The sequence below is a fragment of the Trichomycterus rosablanca genome, chromosome 16 (genome assembly GCF_030014385.1).
Source record: "Trichomycterus rosablanca isolate fTriRos1 chromosome 16, fTriRos1.hap1, whole genome shotgun sequence".
NCBI classification, from domain to species: Eukaryota; Metazoa; Chordata; class Actinopteri; order Siluriformes; family Trichomycteridae; genus Trichomycterus; species Trichomycterus rosablanca.
The window spans coordinates 30,478,368-30,499,027 of record NC_086003.1 but is presented as its reverse complement, the minus strand read 5'-3'; the positions used below and the strand labels follow the sequence as shown (position 1 = coordinate 30,499,027).

Sequence of the window (20,660 nt, the reverse complement as noted above, 5' to 3'; positions counted from 1 at the left end):
AGAACACCAATATGAGCAATCTTGTGACTGAACGGGCACAAATTCCCACAGTTTTGCAAGAATCTCCTCAGAGGAGCAGCTGTTCTTCCAGCTAAATATAAGCTCACAGTCAGGCGTCCGAATACTTTTGGCTGTGTAGTGTATGTAACCACAGACCTGCGTTGTTATTATTTACATTCCAGCGGTTGTGTGTTAGGGGCCTTGTTTAAGGGCCCGACCTTGTTGCTGAGCGGTGTGTGATGTTTGTTGTGTAGATGTTATGTCTGCCTGGTTTAAACGTGTAGGATCCAAACGTAGAGGTGCTAGCATCAGTACGCGCGGTGCTAAACCTGCAGCGCCGGAGACGTTCCCACGATGCCGTTAGTGTCTGGACGGTGTGGCGGAGGAGTGTGTGTGTGTGTGTGTGTGTGTGTGTGTGCATATGTGTGTGTGTATGTGTATAAATAAGTGTGTGTGCATGTATGTGTGTGTGTGTATAAGTGTGTGTGTGTGCATGTGTGTGTGTGTGTATGTGTATAAATAAGTGTGTGTGTGTGTGTGCGCATATGTGTGTGTGTGTGTATGTGTATAAATAAGTGTGTGTGTGTATAAGTGTGTGTGTGTGTATGTGTATAAATAAGTGTGTGTGTGTATAAGGTGTGTGTGTGCATATGTGTGTGTGTATGTGTATGTGTATAAATAAGTGTGTGTGTATGTGTGTGTGTATGTGTATAAATAAGTGTGTGTAAGTGTGTGTGTGTGTGTGCATGTGTGTGTGTATGTGTATAAATGAGTGTGTGTATGTGTATAAATGAGTGTGTGTGTGTATAAATGAGTGTGTGTGTGTATAAATGAGTGTGTGTGTGTGTATAAATAAGTGTGTGTGTATAAATAAGTAAGTGTATGTATAAATGAGTGTGTGTGTGTATAAATAAGTGTGTGTGTAAATAAGTGTGTGTGTGTATAAGGTGTGTATGTGTATAAATGAGTGTGTGTATAAATAAGTGTGTGTGTGTGTGTGTGTGTATAAATAAGTGTGTGTGTGTGTGTATATAAATAAGTGTGTGTGTGTGTGTGTGTGTGAGCAGTTTCAGGTATCAGCAGGTGTGAAGCCCCTGAAACTCTGAGCTCCTTTTATTCCTTTATTTTGTGAATCGGTAACTTCATGCCTCCCGGCCGCTGCATGTAGATGCTAATCAGAACCGGTCCGCACCCCGCTACACGACTGTATGCTAATCAACAGCGTGAAACTCTCACACTCCATGGACAAAAGTATTGGGACACCACTTCTAGATTTTTCATTCATGTGTTTTGATGACATGCTTCTCACTTTGCAGCAACAGTTTAGGGAAGGTCCTTTACCCTGCACAGAGCCCTGAGCTTCACTCAACAGCTCTGGGATGAACCGGAACACCGACTGATCCATCAGCGCCCAGCCATACTGACTCAGTGGGCACAAATTCCCACAGACAGACTCTATAAAGCCTTGTGGGAAGGTTTGCTCTGTTTTAACACTAAGCTGATGGTCTGGTGTCCCAATACTTTTGGTCTGCACTGCAGTGATTCAGTTGTAAAGAGTTTCGCTCGTTTAGAGTCACGTCAGGATTTCATGACTGTTCTGATTTGAGGTGAAATGAAACGTGGATTTCAGTCGTGGTCCCGGTGTGCACGTTACGATGTAAAGCCTGCTTGGCCGTGGACAGTCACCCGTTTCATGACACTTGGTTTTTGATGTGCCTTGCTGAATGTTTTGGCTCTGATAGTGTGATCTGCTCTCTCTAATCACCTGCCTGCTTTACTTCTCCATTAATGCAGTCGGATTAGCCCTATTTATATGGACACAGAGAAGTGGAGCATGATCAGTAATGAGGAATTAGGACGCCGTGCAGAATCATCTACGTTGCTGTGTGTGTTTTTATTCTGGACCCCAGATTTTTCAGAAAGTCTTTTTTATTAAAGGAATAAGCTTGTTTTATTTGTTCAGTCACATAAAAGGTGCATAAATCATAAAGTAGCTCAATAAAAATAATAGAAATATATTTATAACAGCTGACCAAACGTTCTGCTCACTAACACAGTAATACAGTAAATACCATATTTGTTTTTTGTTGTTTTTAATATGAAAGGTGTGAAAGGTTCTGTAAGAGTGAATTATTCTGTTAAATTTCTATTTGATTATTGTATTTCACCTAATAGAAGAAATTAAATATATTAAATACACTACAACTATAAACGTCATGCTGTGTGTTTATTTATGTATTTATGTATGTATTTTTGGCTGCTCCTGTATTTATATATAGGGGGGCGCTACAGTGGATCAGGTCCTCATACCAGACTTGGTACAGTTTTGGTACCTCTTATTTATCCAGGCTTGGGACCTGCACTGATGAGTGCACCTCCCGATGGTTAGACTGTGTTGCTGTTATCCAACAATGATGTGAAAAAAGGAATTGAACTTTAGATCAGTTCCGTTCATCTTTCATCTGTGTTAATCTACCTTATATTAATATGTCAAGAAGGTCCTGTGTTCAATTCCCCAGAGCCCTTTCTGTGTAGTTTGCATGTTCTCCCCATGTCTGTGTAGGTTTCCTCCAGGTGTTCTGGTTTCCTCCCACAAATACCTGCAATCAGGTTAATTGGAGCTACTAGAAATGTGTGTGTGTGTGTGTGTGTGTACTTTTAACAGCACATCAGAAAAAATAGACTATAACATAAATTAATGCAAATAATTTAAAAAAATTTAATAGAAGCATTTTGTAATAACCCTCTTCCACAATTCTTTTTTGTTTTATTATTATTATTATTATAAAATTATATTATAAGTGGTAGTATTGTTACTATTATCATTAGTCATTAGTCAGTATTGTTGTTATTATTATTTTTATAATTAGAAGAATTATTGTTAGTAGTATTTTTAAATTTTTGTTATTTCCCTTATTGTTGTTAATTGTACGTATTATTATATTACTATTATTACTATAATTATTATTGTAATTGGTCATTGTTATTGTTGTAATTATTATTATTATCATTAGTATTTTTATTATTATTATTATTATTATTATTGCTCTTTAGGACTCCTGTACCTGTGACAGTTCAGGTGACCCTGAGGAGGAACATTTCTGTACCTGTGTGGTGTTTTATATATTTGATTCAGTAAAGTTCTGAACCTGGATCAGTGTGATGAAGCTCCTGAATCGGACCTGATCCTCCTGCTGCTGCTGATCATTCTAATCTCATCACATCTCAGTCCACAGTCTGATCGATGAACATACCAAAGTTCCACTGCTTTCATCAGGACTAAAGGACGGGCGGGGGGGGGGGAGATCTGCTACGTGCCGAAATACAGGAACCAAACTCCCGGCAGTTCTGGAATGTAACCCGTTTAGTGTGGTGCACTGTTTCTCTTCAGGGGTTCGTGCCTTTAGTGTTTGCGTGTGTGTGTGTGTGTGTGTGTGTGTGTGCGCGTGCGCGGGGGGGAGGGGGTGTTGGGGGATAAAACACTGCCGCATGGAAAACTAAAGCTACAAAATTATATTAAATATAATTAAATAACAATAATTATAATACTATGCTGTTATTATGTTATGTTGGTTTATGGTACCTGCCTGATTAAAGGGGTTAAAAATGTAAAATGAATTTGATTCTGTAATTCTAGTGCATGTGATCTAATGTAGCTCATATAAAACGTGTAACTCTTATTAATTTTGGTGTTATATTGAGTTGTTTGTTTGTTTGTTTTATATATAGTTATTTTAGTGCTATATATAGTTATTTTAGTGATATATAGTTGTTTTTCTTTGGATCATATTGAGTTCTCTGGTAGTATATTTTGATTTCTTGGTGTTATATTGTAATTTTTGTGGGGTTATATTGAGTTTTTTGGTGCTATATTGAATTATCTGGTGTTATATTGTGATTTTTTTGATGTTATATAGTTTGTACCACTAAATAAATCCGAGCAGGTTCTTTATTTCTTTCTTCTCTTGGTACACTTGGTGTTTGGACGGTGGCTTGGTTCTACCTGTTATTGGCCAGTGTGTTACCTGTATAAGTAAGTGACCCCCCTCCCTGCAGGTTTTGGTTTGGGGCGGGTCCACGGTGTCTCCTGTAGGAGCGACTACAGGTGGCACTATTTTACACGCTGTAGTATATAGAGGGTAGTGATGCGGTCTGAGCCGCGTACTGTAACTCACACAGAGCGGAGCGGCGCATTCAGACCGGCGCCGGCTCACCTTCTGTCCTCACAGAGGAATTAACTTTAAATTCAGTTATAATTTATTATTTTATTGTTTAAAAGTTGCTGCTGAAGGAGCTCTCAGGATTTGGATTTTTGGTGGAGATGCGTGGTGAGCCTGGTTCTGTATCTGAAGAGCTTCTGAGGACTGAGGTGAGGAACTCCATTAGAACCTTCTTGTCTGGTTCTTGGTTCTGGTGAGAGGTTTGATGTTTACTGACATTTTCACCCCCTGCAGTCTGTAGAATAACTTTTATTCTAGATGTTATTTGGGGGACTTTTCTTTAGAGTTTGAAGAATATTCTTGCCAGTAGGTGTTTTGGTGTTGGTGCCACAGCCCTCCAGTAGATCCCTTCTATCTCAGAGTAATGATCTGCTGTAGTGTTCAGAATCTTCTTCACTTCTTCTGCTTTGCTTCTGTTGTTTTTTATTTAATCTGATATTTAAATGGACACCAATCTACCCTCCGCACCACCAGCCGAGGTGCTTACAAGGAACCTGAGCAAAATCCATTCATTTCTCTCAATACTGAAGTTCAGCTCAAACTAGAGGAACAAATGACACTTTATCTCCTCCTGGATAGTTTGTTGTTGCTCATATTTTACACTAAAAGTATTGGGACACCTGACTGTGAGCTTAAATGGGCACAAATTCCCACACACAGAAGAGCGGCTGTTGTTCTGGCTGAAAAGAATATCTTGTTTTTAAGATAGGACATCCAACAAGCTCATGGTCAGGTGTCCAAATACTTTTGACCATGTAGTATAGGTGTTAACAAAACTAAATGAAAGGGAAATAATTCATATTAAATGGGACTCATTGGATTTTTCAGCCTTGTTGCTGTCCGGCGTGTCACGTTTATCTGATGTGTGGAACAGAAGCTTCCTGAAGTTTATATTCACACCTTTATCAGAACTGAACAGAACGAGTCTGAGTAATCCACCTTCTGCACTCGTCCTTATATTTAATCACACTGCCTTACTGCTCACGTTCACTTCTAACAATCAACAACAACACGGCCAAAAGTATTTGGACACCTCGTCCACGACATCGTTAGATGGGGTGTCCACATACTTTCGGCCGTGTAGTGTGTGATAACCCAACGTTTCTGGATGCATGTTTTGAAACACGTGCGCAGCTCTGATAGGAAGTTGTGAAATATGGGGTCGGTGTGAGGTGTCGGAAGTTTCAGTACAACAGGAAGTACGTGTGAGCGTCTCTGCACCGTTACGCATAGTTCAGCTCCTCTAAAGCAGTGCGTCCCAAAACTTTTGGAATAAGATCACCTCATGATCAATTTATCTCTTAATGTTAATTATATCTGCGCTCACATTATTAGGAACACCTCAGTCCTGCTGCTTTTGAGATGTTGGTCCATGTTGACATGATAACCTTCCTCTGCTCGGGTGGATTCGGACCCGGGGACTGGGGAGGCGGTTAAACCACGCTGAACTCCTGGTGAAAGCTAGTTAGCATCACGCTGGAAGTAAATATCGATGCTGTATTTCAAATGTATTTAGTTAGAATTTCAGGCCGTGCTGTCGACCTCAGGGGGTTCCCATACAGGCATGATCAGCTGTGCCTGAGGGAGGGAGGAGGGCGGATTCATTACTGATGTACATTTGCGCCCTCTGCTGTCTGGTCGAGGCATTTGCACTGGTGACGGATGATCTGGAGAGTATAGCGTGTCTCTCTGTGTGTCCAGCTGGGATCTGTGAGTGTGTGAGTGTTTGTGTGTGTGTATGTAAGTGTTTGTGTGTGTGTTTGTGTGTGTGTGAGTGTTTGTGTGTGTGAGTTTGTGTGTGTGTGAGTGTTTGTGTGAGTTTGTGTATGTGATTTTGTGTGAGTGTAAGTGTTTGTGTGTGTGTGAGTTTGTGTGTGTGTGAGACTGTGAGTGTGTGTTTATGTGTGTGAGTGTTTGTGTGTGTTTTTGTTTGTGTGTGTGTGTGAGTTTGTGTGTGTGTGAGTGTTTTTATGTGTGTGTTTGTGTGTGTGTTTTTGTGTGTGTAAGTGTGTGTGTGTGAGTTTGTGTGTGTGTGAGTGTTTTTATGTGTGAGTGTTTGTGTGTGTGTTTTTGTGTGTGTAAGTGTTTGTGTGTGTGTGTGTGTGTTTTTTTTTGTGTGTGTTAGTGTGTGTGTGTTTTTGTTAGTGTGTGTGTGTGTGAGTTTGTGTGTGTGTGTGTGTGTGTGTGTTTTTGTGTGTGTAAGTGTTTGTGTGTGTGTAAGTGTTTGTGTGTGTGTGTGTTTTTGTGTGTTTTAGTGTGTGTGTGTAAGTGTTTGTGTGTTTGTGTGTGTGTGTGTGTGTGTTTGCGTGTGTTTTTGTGTGTGTGTGTGAGTGTGTGTTTATGTGTGTGAGTGTGTGTTTGTGTGTGTGTGAGTGTTTTTATGTGTGTGTGTTTTTGTGTGTGTAAGTGTTTGTGTGTGTGTGTGTGTGTGTGTGTAAGTGTTTGTGTGTGTGTGTGTGTTTTTGTGTGTTTTAGTGTGTGTGTAAGTGTTTGTGTGTGTGTTTTTGTGTGTTTTAGTGTGTGTGTGTAAGTGTTTGTGTGTTTGTGTGTGTTTTTGTGTGTGTTAATGTGTGTTTGTGTGTGTGAGTGTGTGTGTTTTTGTGTGTGTGTGAGTGTGTGTTTGTGTGTGAGTGTGTGTTTGTGTGTGTGTGTGAGTTTGTGTGTGTGTGTGTGTGTTTGTGTGTGTTTTTGTGTGTGTTAATGTGTGTGTGTGAGTGTTTGTGTGTGTGTGTGTGTGTGTGAGTGAGTGTTTGTGTGTGTGAGTGTTTGTGTGTGTGTTGGAGTGGGTGCGTGATAGTCTTAGCCCTCCTTGGCCAGCGTAGGGGGAATGTTACTAGAAGCATTTCAGCCACGCCCTCTCCGACACGTATGCAGTAGTGACTGCTTATTTTTACCTGCATGGAGATCCGTATCGCGCACAGAGAGTCACGCACTGATCTCCATTATTCCCCGTCTCTGTGCAGCACCATCGATCAGCCAGCAGAGGGCGTAACTGCAGCAGGTGTGTGGAATCCCTTCAGCCCTCCCTCCCTCTCAGATGAGCCGATTGTTGTCTGTATAGACGCCCGGCTGGCTGATAGCACAGCTGAGATGGTGGGGACGGATGGAGCTTTTCTTTATGACCCTGCTCCTGGTTTTGCACGTTTATCTGCAACGTAAATCGTTTCTATTGGTTAGATTTTCTTGATAAAAGTGATCAGATGTTTGATCTGCACCAGTGATAGCTCAGTGGTTAAGATACTGGACTAGTAAACAGAAGGTTGCCGGTTCAAGCCCCGCCACCACCAAGTTGCCACTGTTGGGTCCCTGAGCAAGGCCCTTAACCCTCAGTTGCTCATAATGTTCCGCTCATTGTGTAAGTCGCTTTGGATAAAAGCGTCCGCTAAATGCTGAAAATGTAAATGTAAAAATGCACCACTGCGCTCGGCTTTACTGCGATTGGCTTGTAGAATTAAAGGAAAAAAATGCACAAACGCTGAACAGATTGGAAACGTGTCGGATATTCGTCACGTTGGTGTAATTGGGTATCGAGCCCCAACAGGACGCTGCTGAGGAGAGCGAGTGATTTATGGCTGCAGTTTGGAGGAACTTATGTGAGGTCGGGCGGGTCAGCGAGCACGTCCATGTGAACCTGAGTACAAAAGAATATTTCTTCTAGGCGGCCGATCCAATAATAGCGTGGCGAGCGAAGAGTTCAAGTCCGCTTCCTAGTGATAGTACAGATAAACAAATGAGCCGCGGCCGGCGATATCTCATGCACGTCCTAAAATACCACGGTGTTGTCGGCCTGTGCGCGTCCCACTGTTGATGTTGTGGGAAAATGACCTTCTGTAGCAGGAAACCAGGGCTTTTTTGACCCTTTTGCAAATTTAGAGTCTGATCCTCCAGATGTGATTGTTCTGTCTGCAGGGTCAGTGACCTTCCTCTGGAGCTCCTCCAGCCCCCAGCGCCCGGATCCTTCAGACGCTCTGCAGCCGGGGCATGAAATCAGGAACGTAGGCGGTGAGAAGGTTGGTGAGAAGGTTGGTGAGAAGGTCAGTGAGAAGGTCGGTGAGAAGGTCGGTGAGAAGGTCGGGAGGCCGCGCCGCTCGTACGCCGCCCTGAGCTCGGTGGCCCAGCGATGAGTGCCAGTCCGGGCTCCCACTCTGAGCTGGCATGGAGGACAGTGCGTCACCGGTTTACATCGTGCTGGAGCTGCTGATCGCCGTGCTGGCCGTGTCCGGGAACGTCCTGGTGTGCTGGGCCGTCAGTCTCAACAGCAACCTGCAGAGCATCACCAACTACTTCGTGGTGTCGCTGGGCGTGGCCGACGTGGCCGTGGGTGTGCTGGCCATCCCCTTCGCCATCACCATCAGCATCGGCTTCTGCAGCCACTTCCACGGCTGCCTGTTCATCGCCTGCTTCGTCCTGGTCCTCACGCAGAGCTCCATCTTCAGCCTGCTGGCCATCGCCATCGACCGCTACATCGCCATCACCGTCCCGCTCAGGTGAGTCCGTCAAAAAGCGCCAGGGGTGGGAATCATTTCTGTTAGAGGCTGCACAGCACGTAATGCACCCTCCACCGCACCTTTACCACACAGAGCATGAAACCCAGGTCCTTAAATCTCATATTTCTGTGTGGCACCCACCAAACACAACCATGCGATGTCATTGCTGTCACAGACACATGCAGCAGGTGGATTGGCAGCTCTAAACTCTTTTTGTTGCTGTGATGGAGTTAGTGAATGTGTGTGTGAACCCTGTGTGTGTCTTGTCCGGGTGTACTTTTGCCTCATGCCCACTCTTTCTAAGTGGCTCTGGAGCACCACGACCCTGACCAGTACAAAGTACTTAGTGTAAATAAGCACACTATAGGGTCAAAAGTATTGGGACGCCCCTTCTAATGACTGAATTCATGAACTGTCACTAACAGGTAATAAATCAATGATGTAAAGGAAATGATTCTGACGTAGCAGCATCAGTGTGTGTGTGTGTGTGTGTGTGTGTGTGTGTGTGTGTGTTTAGTGTGTTTTACTGATAAGCAGTTTAATGTATGAATTAAATTATGAATGATGGATGAAACATGAATGATAAAGGATGAATTAGAGATGATGGATGAATGATGGATTATAATGAAGGGTGAATGGTGGTGGATGAGAATGAGAGATGAGGAATGAGGGACAAATGAAGTCCATCTCCAGAGAACCTGATGTTCCTGTGCCCACTCTGTGGCTTGATGGGTTGGCGTATTAGACTGCAGCACCGCCCGAGCGCCCCATCCAGGTCTCACTGGTGAGGTTTGTAGGTTCTGTAAGTGTTTGAACATGGAGTTCCTGTAGATGTGCTGCTACACTGAACCTTCTCACTGTATCTCACTGTATCTCGCTGTTCCTCTGGGAGAGCCGCTGACGTCCCTTGATTATTCGAACAGCGTCCTGCAGATGTTTTCCCTCCCACAATCCATTGGGGAGAGGATCTAGCACAGCTGGAGCGTGGTGATGGTTCACCACACCAGACCGTGAGCTTGTTGGACGTCCCATTTTAAAGCCATTATTGAGTGAGGTGCTTCGGTTTTTTGGCTACAACCACCTCCACTATTCTAAAAGACCAAATTCCACCAGATCTTGAAGGTATCTGTGGATCTTCTGAGATCTTCTAAACTCAGTTTTCTGTGTGTGTGTAGGTATAGCAGCCTGGTGACGAGTCGGAGAGCTAAATGCCTGATCGCCGTGTGCTGGATCCTGTCGGTGGTCATCGGCATGACCCCTCTCCTCGGCTGGAACACCCACAGCAGCGACGTGACCAACAGCTCGTGTCCTGTCGGCATGACCGAGTGCCTGTTCGAGAAGGTGGTCACCATGGACTACATGGTCTACTTCAACTTCTTCGGCTGCGTCCTCACGCCGCTCCTGGCCATGCTGGTCGTCTACGTGCGGATATTCATGGTGGCCCGTCATCAGCTCCGGCAGATGGAGCGCAAGTCCTCGTTCGGGCACCTCCAGGCTGACGGACCGTCCGCGCCCTCCTCCCGGTCCAGGCTGCAGATGGAGGTCCACGCCGCCAAGTCTCTGGCCATCATCGTGGGCCTGTTCGCCGTGTGCTGGCTCCCCGTGCACATCATCAACTGCTTCACGCTGTTCTGCCCGAGCTGCGCCCGCCCTCCGGCGTGGGTCATGTACCTGGCCATCATCCTCTCGCACGGAAACTCCGCCCTCAACCCCTTCATCTACGCCTACCGGCTTCGGGACTTCCGCTTCACCTTCCGCAAGATCATCAAGCAGCACATTCTGCACCGGAAAGAGCAGCTGAGCAGCAGCATCGCCGTGGTTGCCGGGACCAACTTTACCGGGACCCCCGTTACCAGGACAACCATTACCGGGACCCCCGTTACCTCTTGGGCCGACGTGACGGAAAACGGAAAAGTGCCGAATAACGAGAGTCCAGTCAGAATTCATTCATACGCTGAGCGTGAGATTCGTAGGGAAGCTCCGACGATCTGATCAGCAACGACAACGTCTCGGCTAATCTCACATCTCCAGCCTCCTGCCGGGCGGGGCTCACTGAGGTGTCATGACTAGACAGTCAACCAGTCAACTAGATTGATGACTTGACCTCCACACGCTCATCAGCCCGGGTTCTTAATTTATTGATCATTTATCACATGATTGGTCCATGTTGTTTCATAATTCTATGACCAATAATATTAACTTCGCTATGACAGACAGCCAATGGAAGACTCGCTCCAGGAGCTTACTGGTTACCCTTCGTCCATCCGAAATTCGTTCCATAAATAACTAAATGAAGGTCACACTTCAGTAGACGTCAACGGTTTGGTCCAGCAGCAGTGGGTTATGGATTAGTATGTAGGGTTCCCCCCCACAGATGTTTTGTTCCAGATAGGGAAAGTTTGAGGTACTGGACTAGTAATCAGATTTAAGCCCTACATGTGCCAGGCTGCCACTGTTGGACCCTTGAGCAAGACCCTTGCGAGTCGCTTTGGATAAAAGCGTCTTTAATTTGTCCGTCTATAAATAATTCATGTTCCTGCAGCCTGTGTTCAGGTTCTCCAGATTAAATGTGACGTTCTGAAATACTGAAGCGGCATCATGCTTCACCCTTGACGTTTATTCCGTGTAATCTACACCCCGGACACATGGTGGGCAAAATAAACGCCTTCAGGAGGGGAGTTGTGTTGTTTGGAGTAAACAAGGTGATGCATTTAAACCCAACAACACTGTACCTGCTGTGGAGCTCGGTGGTGGTAATGTTATTCACTGCAACTGTTTTGCTGCTGATGCCAAGTTCACACTACACGACTTTCCAAGTGGTCAGGGTCGCTGTACAGTTCTCACTACACGACTGGATCTCTTGTAATCGGGAGTCTCCCAGGTCGGTGTGTATTTCACACTACACGACTGATGGGTGATGGGGGGTCTCACACTACACCATCTATCACCAACTGGAATCGCAGGCGAGCTTCTCCGGTCTCCCAAACTACGTTCGGTCACAAACAAACGCGAGAAGTGACGAGGGGTTTAATGATACCACGTCCAAAAATACACGTCAACAAGCAGCGAGAGATCAAAGTTTGTGTGCTGATGTGCAGCGTAAAATCAAATTTAAAAATAAATGAACTGAGTGGATTTGGCAACACGAGCAGCAGGGATTGTTCTATAGTGAGTCAGAGGTTAATAAATATTGTTTGCGATGCAGCGTGGGTGTTTTGTAGAGAACGATCAGGTCAGAAATACTGTAAAACTTGTGTGTGCTGATGTATTCTGATATAAACTATAATACGCCCCTGTACCATGTTTTTACACTCCTCTCCTGCGTTTCCCCTCACACCGTATCCTGCGTTCTCATTGGCTGTTCGACATATCACTCATTGCCAGTCAAGCAACTCAGATCCAGATATCTGACATGCTAGAAATCTTACCTCAGATCAAGTTGTTGAGTAGTTCACACATAGCAAAATCGTGTAGTGTGAACTGGGCATAATGGAACTGGTGCATCACAGAACATGGACAGAATGACAAAGACTGAAGGTTCCTTCACAATTCTCTCACATCTCCATCAAAAGTAAAGTGGATCAAAGACCCAAACACGGTTGTACCAGAAGATCTAAGACTCATAGAAGTGAATTTATTTATGCTGTGTGTATATTTCTGATCTGAAACCCCTGAATAAACTCATGAAAGAACCGAAATATTTAATAAAAACAAACAAACGTTTTTCTCGGGTGTATGTAAACTTTTGACCTCACTGCATGTGTGTCGACGCATTTCGGAGACGATGTGCTGACTGATGGAACACTCGGCCCAAAAACCAGCAGCACTTGTCAACTGCTGAGCATGAAAGTGATAACTGAATGTTTTGTGGTTTTGTGGCGGCCGGAGACACCGGAAACATCGTGTGGCTAAAGATTAAAACCCCGTCTCCACTTCAGAAGTAAAAATAAAATCAACTACACAGAAAATACATTATATATTCTTTAATCGTGTACTTTCCATGTTTTGTATCCTGGTCAGGGTTGCAGGGGGTCCAGTCTTCCCAAAATTATTGAAATTACGCCAGCCCACTAACACTGAGATCCAGGGTTCGAATCTCCAGCGGTAATATCGGCTAGTTGGGAGTCTACATACAGATGTGTGTGGGTTCTCACCCCTTGCTTTTTGGGGAATTCTTCAACCCAGTCCATCAGGTCTTTATGCTAATCAGATCTGCTGCAAACTACGAGGAACCTCCATCAGATCAACGTCTAATAGATCCCTCACACGCTACAGACAAGGTGTTACCATGCATATTTTGGGGGAGGTTGAAGCAAGAAGTGTGGTGGTGGCTCTGTCCTGGTCTAGATATTGAAAGGTCTTTGGTTCAAGCCCCACCCCCACCCACTCCTGGGCCTCTGAGCAAGGCCCTTAACCCTGAAGCACCACAGTGAGAACACACGAATGATTGGATGGAACGTCACGTAGAGTCTCAGGTGATTGACTCTCTCCCTGTATGTGATGTTCCTCTGGTGTTCCTGTGGCTAAAAGCAGTCGCCCAGTTCTCACCGCCGTCCATAAATAGCTAACCGACGCTCTGTTTACCTGCTCTGATTCTGTGGGAACCGGATGACTGAGATCATTAAAGTCTAATGCATCTCAATCTTGACGTTCCAGTGGAATTCCTTCATCCCTCAGTATCACAGAGCTTCCACAGTCCAGCAGATCAGAGCTGAACAGGAAGTGGAGGAACGTTTCTAACCATCACCATTACTGACAACCTTCAAAGTGTTATGAAGGTTTTGTTCTGGTGAATCCACGACTCCAGCACTCACACAGCAGGAGAACGTCCAACCAGGCCACAAGCTCACGGTCACGTGTCTACATACTTTTGGTCACACGGTGTGTAACGACCGCTGGTCTCTACAGCAGTGGGCGCTGACGCCAGACGCCGGTCCTAATGTGATGCAGATGAGATGACAGGGTGAGCGATGAGCCTTTTATTGTGCTATTAGGTTCCTCTAGGCTCATTAGAAGACTCCAGGGTATAAAGAGCTGCATTACCGTGGTGATCTCCATAAAATACGGTGCTCACCATAAACCTTCTGCGTGATGAAATACTCCACACTGTGTTTACAGAACTGGATGACCTGCACGTGCCAATAAAACTGAGGACGGATAGATGGAACAGAGGAGAAGATCTTCCAGGAAAATGTTTCTGTCGAGGAACATCTCACCAGCTTAGACCAGCTTTACATCACTGCAGTAATGTACACTGTACTGCCAAAAATATATGGACACCTGACCATGAGCCTGCTGGACATCCCATTCCATTTTTTTTCTTTTGGGTGCTTCTATATTTAGGCATCATCACAAATTGGATCTGGTCCTAACACCCGACCTGGCACAGTTGTTATGCCGGATGCCCTTTCTATCCGGCACCAAGAGCACACTGACAAGGACGTCTCCCAATGGCTGGGATGTTTCAGCCATCCTCACCCAGTCAGATGCCCGACCGGCTGATAGCACCCTGAGATTCGATCCCTGGATCCCCAGATCGCAGCAGCAGTGGGATGCTGTACCTTCGAGCACCCACGTCTCATTCCAAAAATATGAGCTTGAGGTTAATATATAGTTATATAATAGAGTTTCCACAAACTCCACTCTTCTCAGACGGCTTTCCACAAGGTTTTGGAGTGTGTTGGACATTCCAATTCATCCCAGGGGTCTTCAGTAGTTCCTCCACACCAATCCTGTCAAACTGTCTTCATAGATCTCATGCTGGAATAGAAAAGTGTTTCCCAAACTTCTGCCACAATAGTAAAAGCTTCTGTCTTCTGTCCTGGTCTTCAAGCTTGTTGATGGTTTTTCATGTTTCTCTAAATGTTTACCTCCATCTTGTCACTGACCGTCCTCTTCCTCTTTTACCTTCAACTCTTTCAAGCATAATCGTTCTTTCTGATGAAAAGAGCTTCAGTTTGGTTCTCTGAGCTTCCAGTGAGATGTTTCGTTTAATTTGGTCCAGGATTCTTTTGCAGCCCAAGCAACTCTGAAAAGTCTTCACCAGAAGGGAGTCGATCTTCTCCCTGTCCTGTTTTTAATGTCCAGCTTTCACATCCATAAAGAAGCACAGAGACGATAATAAAGTGAGAATAAATAAACAGAATTGTGGAGAGGATCTCATCAGTTATAGCGTATCATATTTATTATATTGATCAAATGTGATTTGTTATTCACATGTTATAAATGGGTGCAGCTAAACACCTGAACTTTTTCCTCCACATACTTTTGTTTCATGCTGTTATTGGACAGGGTGCTCAGTGACGGCTCAGTTTATCTTCTCTGTTTGAACGTACCGTGGTCTTATCTACAGATCTGCTCTAATCCTGTTCATCAGACGTATAGAATCACACATCAGACCCTCCTGACACCCTCATTCAGGGGTTGATGGGAGCGCGGCGGCATTACCCAGAGTGATGGGGTAATAGACGCTCCAGGGTTCGAGTCTGGTTCCCTTGTACAGGCGCTCGTTTGTTTCTGACCGCAGGTGAAATTCATCAGACGTCTGAAGCTTCCGACTTTCAAGGTCGGAGTGGAACCATCTCAGTGTGCGTTTTATTTTTGGATCGTCTCTTCCTTTACTGGGGCGTCTGTAGGACCTTGATACGTTCTTGCCTTGTTTGGGAAGGGTTTCTTTTAGGTTCACCTCCCAAATCATGCCAATAGGTACGGAGAGAAATTCGTGCCGAATTGAAACTCTGGAAAACAATGCACGTGGATTCACATTTAAAAAACAAAATGCTAGACCGCTCAGGTGGCGCAGCGGTAAAAACACACGCTGGAACCAGAGCTGGGACCTGGAATACATCGTATCAAATCTCAGCTCTACCAGCCGTTTAAGGCTGTTGTTCATATATGGGCGGGACTAAGCCGGATGGGGTCTCTCTCTCTCGCATGACTGGTGCAATTACGACCTCTGCTGGCTGATTGATGGTGCCTGCACATAGATGAGAAAAGCGTGCTCTCAGGGTGTGTCTCTCCGTACACAACGCTGAGCTGCACTGCACTCGTCAAAGTGTAGGTGATAAGATGCATACGGCTGCTGCCCACGTGTTGGAGGGGGCGTGGGTTAGCTTCGTTCTCCTCAATCAGAGCGGGGATCGGCATTGGTGGAGAGAAAGCGTGACGCAATCGGGCAATTGGACGCATTAAAAAGGAGAAAAAAGGGAGAAAATGCATAAAGAAAGAAACAAAAAAAAATCGCTGAATCAGGTCAGAATTTAATACAAATCAACTTGAAATGAATCAACTCACACACTTAAATAAACCAAAACCCCATACATTTATATATGTGTATCTGAGTCCTAACAGTGCTGTATTTGTGCCACAATTAAAAGTAATCTTTGTCCAATCACAATCCTCTTTGAATTTGGGGTGTGACTGAGAAAGGTGCAACTTAATCAATAAAAATGTCTTTTCAGGACCTAGAGAAAAAGGAAATAAAGACTTTAATCTAACAAGTTGAGGACAGTTTAGTAACAGACGACTATGTGCTAAGAGAGGCTTTTACACATCATGGGGAAGGTCCTTACAGTCAGACTTCAATGTGTTTATATTTCAGGGATCAAGTCTTCTTAGCCACGCCCCAAATTCAGTACAGGATTGTGACTGGACAGTGATTGTTTACGTTTCATTGTGGCACGAGTACAGCACTGCTTGGACTGAAATCCACTAAATGTTCTGGGTTTTGTTTTGGCTCACTGGGAGCAGCTCACAGTAAAATGTCGATGCGCTTCAGGCTGATATGTGTTTAATTCTGACACCAGTTCAGTGTTTTGTGCTTTTAAATATATAAACCTACTCATGTTGTTTTTCTGTAATGAGGTTTTTTTTTGTTAGACCGATGTGATGGATCAATTTAATGTAATTTTGGCAGGTTAAGTCTGTGCTTTGATATAATTTCACAGTAGTATAATAGTACTAAATAGTTTAATAGTACAGCGGTACCTTGCAACTGAACATCCCCTAAACTCAAAATTTTTGAACGTATATGCTTTCCGTGGAGAAATTTGTTCCCTTAAACTCGATGTTTGTGTGACCGTCGCTTTGTTTAGCGCTCGTCTTGATCAGTAAACCCTCACCAGCGTGTGAATCTGATCTGAATCTGCATCAGTGTGGAATAAGGTGCAGATCCAGGGTTACAGCTCCACATGTATCTGTGTTTATCTGGATTCTCCTCCCTGTTTCACTTTTAAACTTGTGTTACAGCTCCAGCTTCTGAGAAATGGTGAGAATCAGAATCAGCTTCTCCCAGAGTCTAAAACGCTTCTGGTTGAAAATAAAGCTTAACGTGGTTTAATGTAGTAAAAGAAGGAGACAGGAGCACTAAACTTCTCTTCATTATTACTGCTCATAAGTTCCTCCACTAATCACATTCCTCACTCGCTGTTTTACTACAGTAAGTCACGTTAGGTTTTGTGCACCGCCGTCACACTTCATAGGAAATAACGGCACAGCGATGCAGAAGCGGTTTTAGCACTTCTCGTGTGAATGCGCCGGTGCTGAAGGGAATACGATATTCCAACATCGAGCATCTCCACCATTAAGAAGCGTCAGGAAACAATAAAGAAGTAAAACTAAAGTGCAGCTTTTATTGTATTTTTATTGATGTGTAACTGTTAGTAATTGTATTTGTGTGTTTATATTATATTTGTGTTATTTTCAGTGTTTAAGTGTCAAAAACAACCTCATTATTTTACATGAGACTAAAATATCTGCAGCTCCATGGGACCATGGACGCATTAACAGGTTCCCCAAACATCCTTATGGGGAAAAATACCTCGAAACTCAACGTCTTTAAAACTCGACACCACTCCCAGAACCGACTGAGGTCCAGTTTCAGGGTTCCACTGTATTATAATCCTGACACAAATTCAGCATTTTTTCAGTGCAAATGAATGTGAATTGTTTTCCAACAGTAAAGACGTCCAGCACTGTGAAAACGATGTACTAGAGGTTTTACTCTTCATTTTGGCAAGTTTTGTGCATGCGTGTCATACATTTTAACTTCTCAATAATTAATTTCCACAGAAATTAGCATTAAGTTTTCAAATGCAAATCCTTGTGTGTTGTGTTTCAGTAAAGACGTAGAGTGATGTAAAAACATTTCTGATGTCACGATTTGAGCCTCTGTGTGTGCTCCTGAGGTGCCACGCCCCCCTCTCCATGAGCACACTCTGTCTCCAGCCAGCCTCCCTCTCCTGATTGGTTAGCTGGGGCTAATTAGCCCCAGCTGCTACTATTTAGGAGAGGCTCAGAGAAAGGCTGGTTGGAGACTATTTTCATTGTAACTCTGTTTGCTCTGGTGACTGTTTGCTCCTTGCTCCTTGCTCCTTGCTCCTTGCTCCTTGCTCCTTGCTCCTTGCTCCTTGCTCCTTGCTCCTTGCTCCTTGCTCCTTGCTCCGGTCTGTTTAGTCCTGTCCAGTCAGTTTAGCCCTGTTAGTCTGTTTAGTCCTGTTTAGTCTTTGTTTAGCCTGTCCGTTAGCCCTGTTAGTCTGTTTAGTCTGTTTAGTCCTGTTTAGTCTTTGTTTAGCCTGTCCGTTAGCCCTGTTAGTCTGTTTAGTCTGTTTAGTCTTGTTTAGCCTGTTTAGTCCTGTTTAGTCTTTGTTTAGCCTGTCCGTTAGCCCTGTTAGTCTGTTTAGTCTGTTTAGTCCTGTTTAGTCTTTGTTTAGCCTGTCCGTTAGCCTGTTTAGTCTGTTTAGTCTGTTTAGCCTGTTTAGTCTTGTTTAGCCTGTTTAGTCTTGGTTTAGCCTGTTTAGTCTTGGTTTAGCCTGTCCGTTAGCCTGTTTAGTCTGTGTAGCCTGTTTAGTCTTGGTTTAGCCCGTCCATTAGCCTTTTGTTTGTTTAACCTCCATGTGTTAGCTCTGTGTTATCTTGTCTTGGTGTGCCTGTCTTTTGTTTATTAATAAATATAGTTTAGTTTATTACATCTCTGCGTGTGTGTCCGCCCCTCCTGTCCGTCTAGCCCACATAACCGTTACATCTGATCATATTTTGCATATATTACTGTGGAAGAGCAATGATGTGTGTATTGTGTTTCACTTTTTCCTTTGTAGTGATCGCATTTCAGTTTCCTACTAACTCATCTGCATAAATAATACCAATAGATGTGCGTGTGTTGCCTTCATGTAGATTGGCGTAAACTTCAGGTTGCATAGCACCAGGTACTCAGTGTTCCTGTTCTTCAGAAGGACAGACAGTGAATCATTTAAGTGGATTATAACATGAATAAATAAATGAACTGAATGAATGAATGAATATGTCACATGACCCCCAAATTTGTTTATTTATTCATTTCTTGGCCAGCAGTTTTTTAGATTAGAGGTTCTGGAGGACCGCTTTACCCTGGACATTGATTTAGACGAGGTGGATCTGAGCTGAATTCATCCAAACAGGTAATCCATCCCCCCTAGATCAATAAAACTCAATTACAGCACAAACCTTCTCCAGAACCCATCAGGACTCCAGGAAACGAAGAAAAAAGGACATTTTTCTTTAAACAACTACGATATTTAAACTAGACTAGAACAGTTTTACTCTGCTTTCACCGGTGAAGCCGTGTTCTTCATCACCGAGGACGGGGTGATCCAGACCCACCAGGTTTCCTAATAAGAACAAAACATTCAAGGACACGAGAATTAAGAACCCTCATGTAAGAATGTGAGATAGGATTCAGTAACGATCTGCTGCTTAAAAACAAACACTGAACCACATCTGAAGGGGAAAAGGTCCAACGTTACCAAGAACAATCAATTCAACACGTCTTCTGGACTGAGGAAAGTATGATGAACTCTGAACTCACTCTGAATAAGAGGGCACACCTAATGCATAAGCCCAACAGCGCTGAGACCTTATTCTGTTAAGTTTGAGTCTCAGCTGTGCTATCGACCGGGCAGACGTTTGGGGGCATCTGAGGAAGTAAAAGGTCAAATGGGTTCCCTACTGGCTGGTTGAGACTCCTGTGGATGGTAGTGCATGACTCTCTGTACATGATGCAGCTCTCCGTGAGACTGTGTTTGACAGGTGAAAAGAAGTGGTCGGAGACTGTGGAGGCATTAAACAGAAAACATGATTATAAAGAGTCAGGAAGAGTGAAGAGTGGTAATGATTCTTTGTTCGTTTGTTGTAAACACTGGAAAATTAAGTTTAAATCCAGTCAATAAAACATTATTAATGCCTCTTCAGTTTGTTTTATTTTCCTGGTCAGGGTCCCGGCATGGTCCGGTTCCCCTGAGAAACACTAAGTGAAGGGCATGAATGTTCTGGACAGGGCACCAATCCATCAAAGGACTTAATCACCGCCAACTTTACAAACTTTACTTCCAGAAAAGTTGGGCCAGTATGTGAAATGCTAATATTATTCTCTGTCTGTCTATCTATCTGTCTATCTATCTATATGTCTGTCTATCTATCTATCTATCTATCTATCTATCTATCTATCTATCTATCTATCTATCTATCTATCTATCTGTCTGTCTGTCTGTCTGTCTGTCTGTCTGTCTGTCTGTCTGTCTGTCTCTGTCTGTCTGTCTGTCTGTCTATATGTCTGTCTGTCTATCCATCTGCTTATCTATCTATCTATCTATCTATATGTCTGTCTGTCTGTCTATCCATCTGCTTGTCTATCTATCTATCTGTCTGTCTGTCTATCTATCTATGTCTGTCTGTCTATCCATCTGCTTGTCTATCTATCTGTCTGTCTGTCTATCTATCTATATGTCTGTCTGTCTATCCGTCTGCTTGTCTGTCTATCTATCTATCTATCTATCTATCTATCTATCTGTCTGTCTGTCCGTCTGTCTACTTTTTTGCTCTTTCCACCTTCATAGTTTCGAAGCTGCACTATTAATGTCATAAACAATGTACATAAACACTAAACCCACAAAATGAAATATATGATAAAACCTCAATAAAA

The 20,660-nt window shown here is 43.9% G+C and overlaps 2 protein-coding genes across 3 annotated transcripts in view; both read left to right on the top strand.

Annotated features, from left to right (window-relative positions):
- The window catches only part of specc1lb (sperm antigen with calponin homology and coiled-coil domains 1-like b), a 24,421-nt gene extending 22,230 nt beyond the window's left edge, over window positions 1-2,191 (top strand). For both annotated transcript variants that reach the window (XM_063011209.1, XM_063011208.1), the window contains exon 15: window positions 1-2,191. This exon is cut by the window's left edge and continues 714 nt beyond it. The gene's annotated coding sequence lies outside the window, so the exon portion shown is untranslated.
- Window positions 2,192-4,243: 2,052 nt separating this feature from the next.
- adora2ab (adenosine A2a receptor b) lies at window positions 4,244-12,663 on the top strand. The gene is made up of 3 exons (XM_063011408.1): window positions 4,244-4,369; window positions 8,130-8,707; window positions 9,883-12,663. The coding sequence occupies exons 2-3, from the start codon at window positions 8,376-8,378 to the stop codon at window positions 10,697-10,699; spliced, it is 1,149 nt and encodes a 382-aa protein (XP_062867478.1). The 5' UTR covers window positions 4,244-4,369; window positions 8,130-8,375; the 3' UTR covers window positions 10,700-12,663.
- The last annotated feature ends 7,997 nt before the right edge of the window (window positions 12,664-20,660 follow it).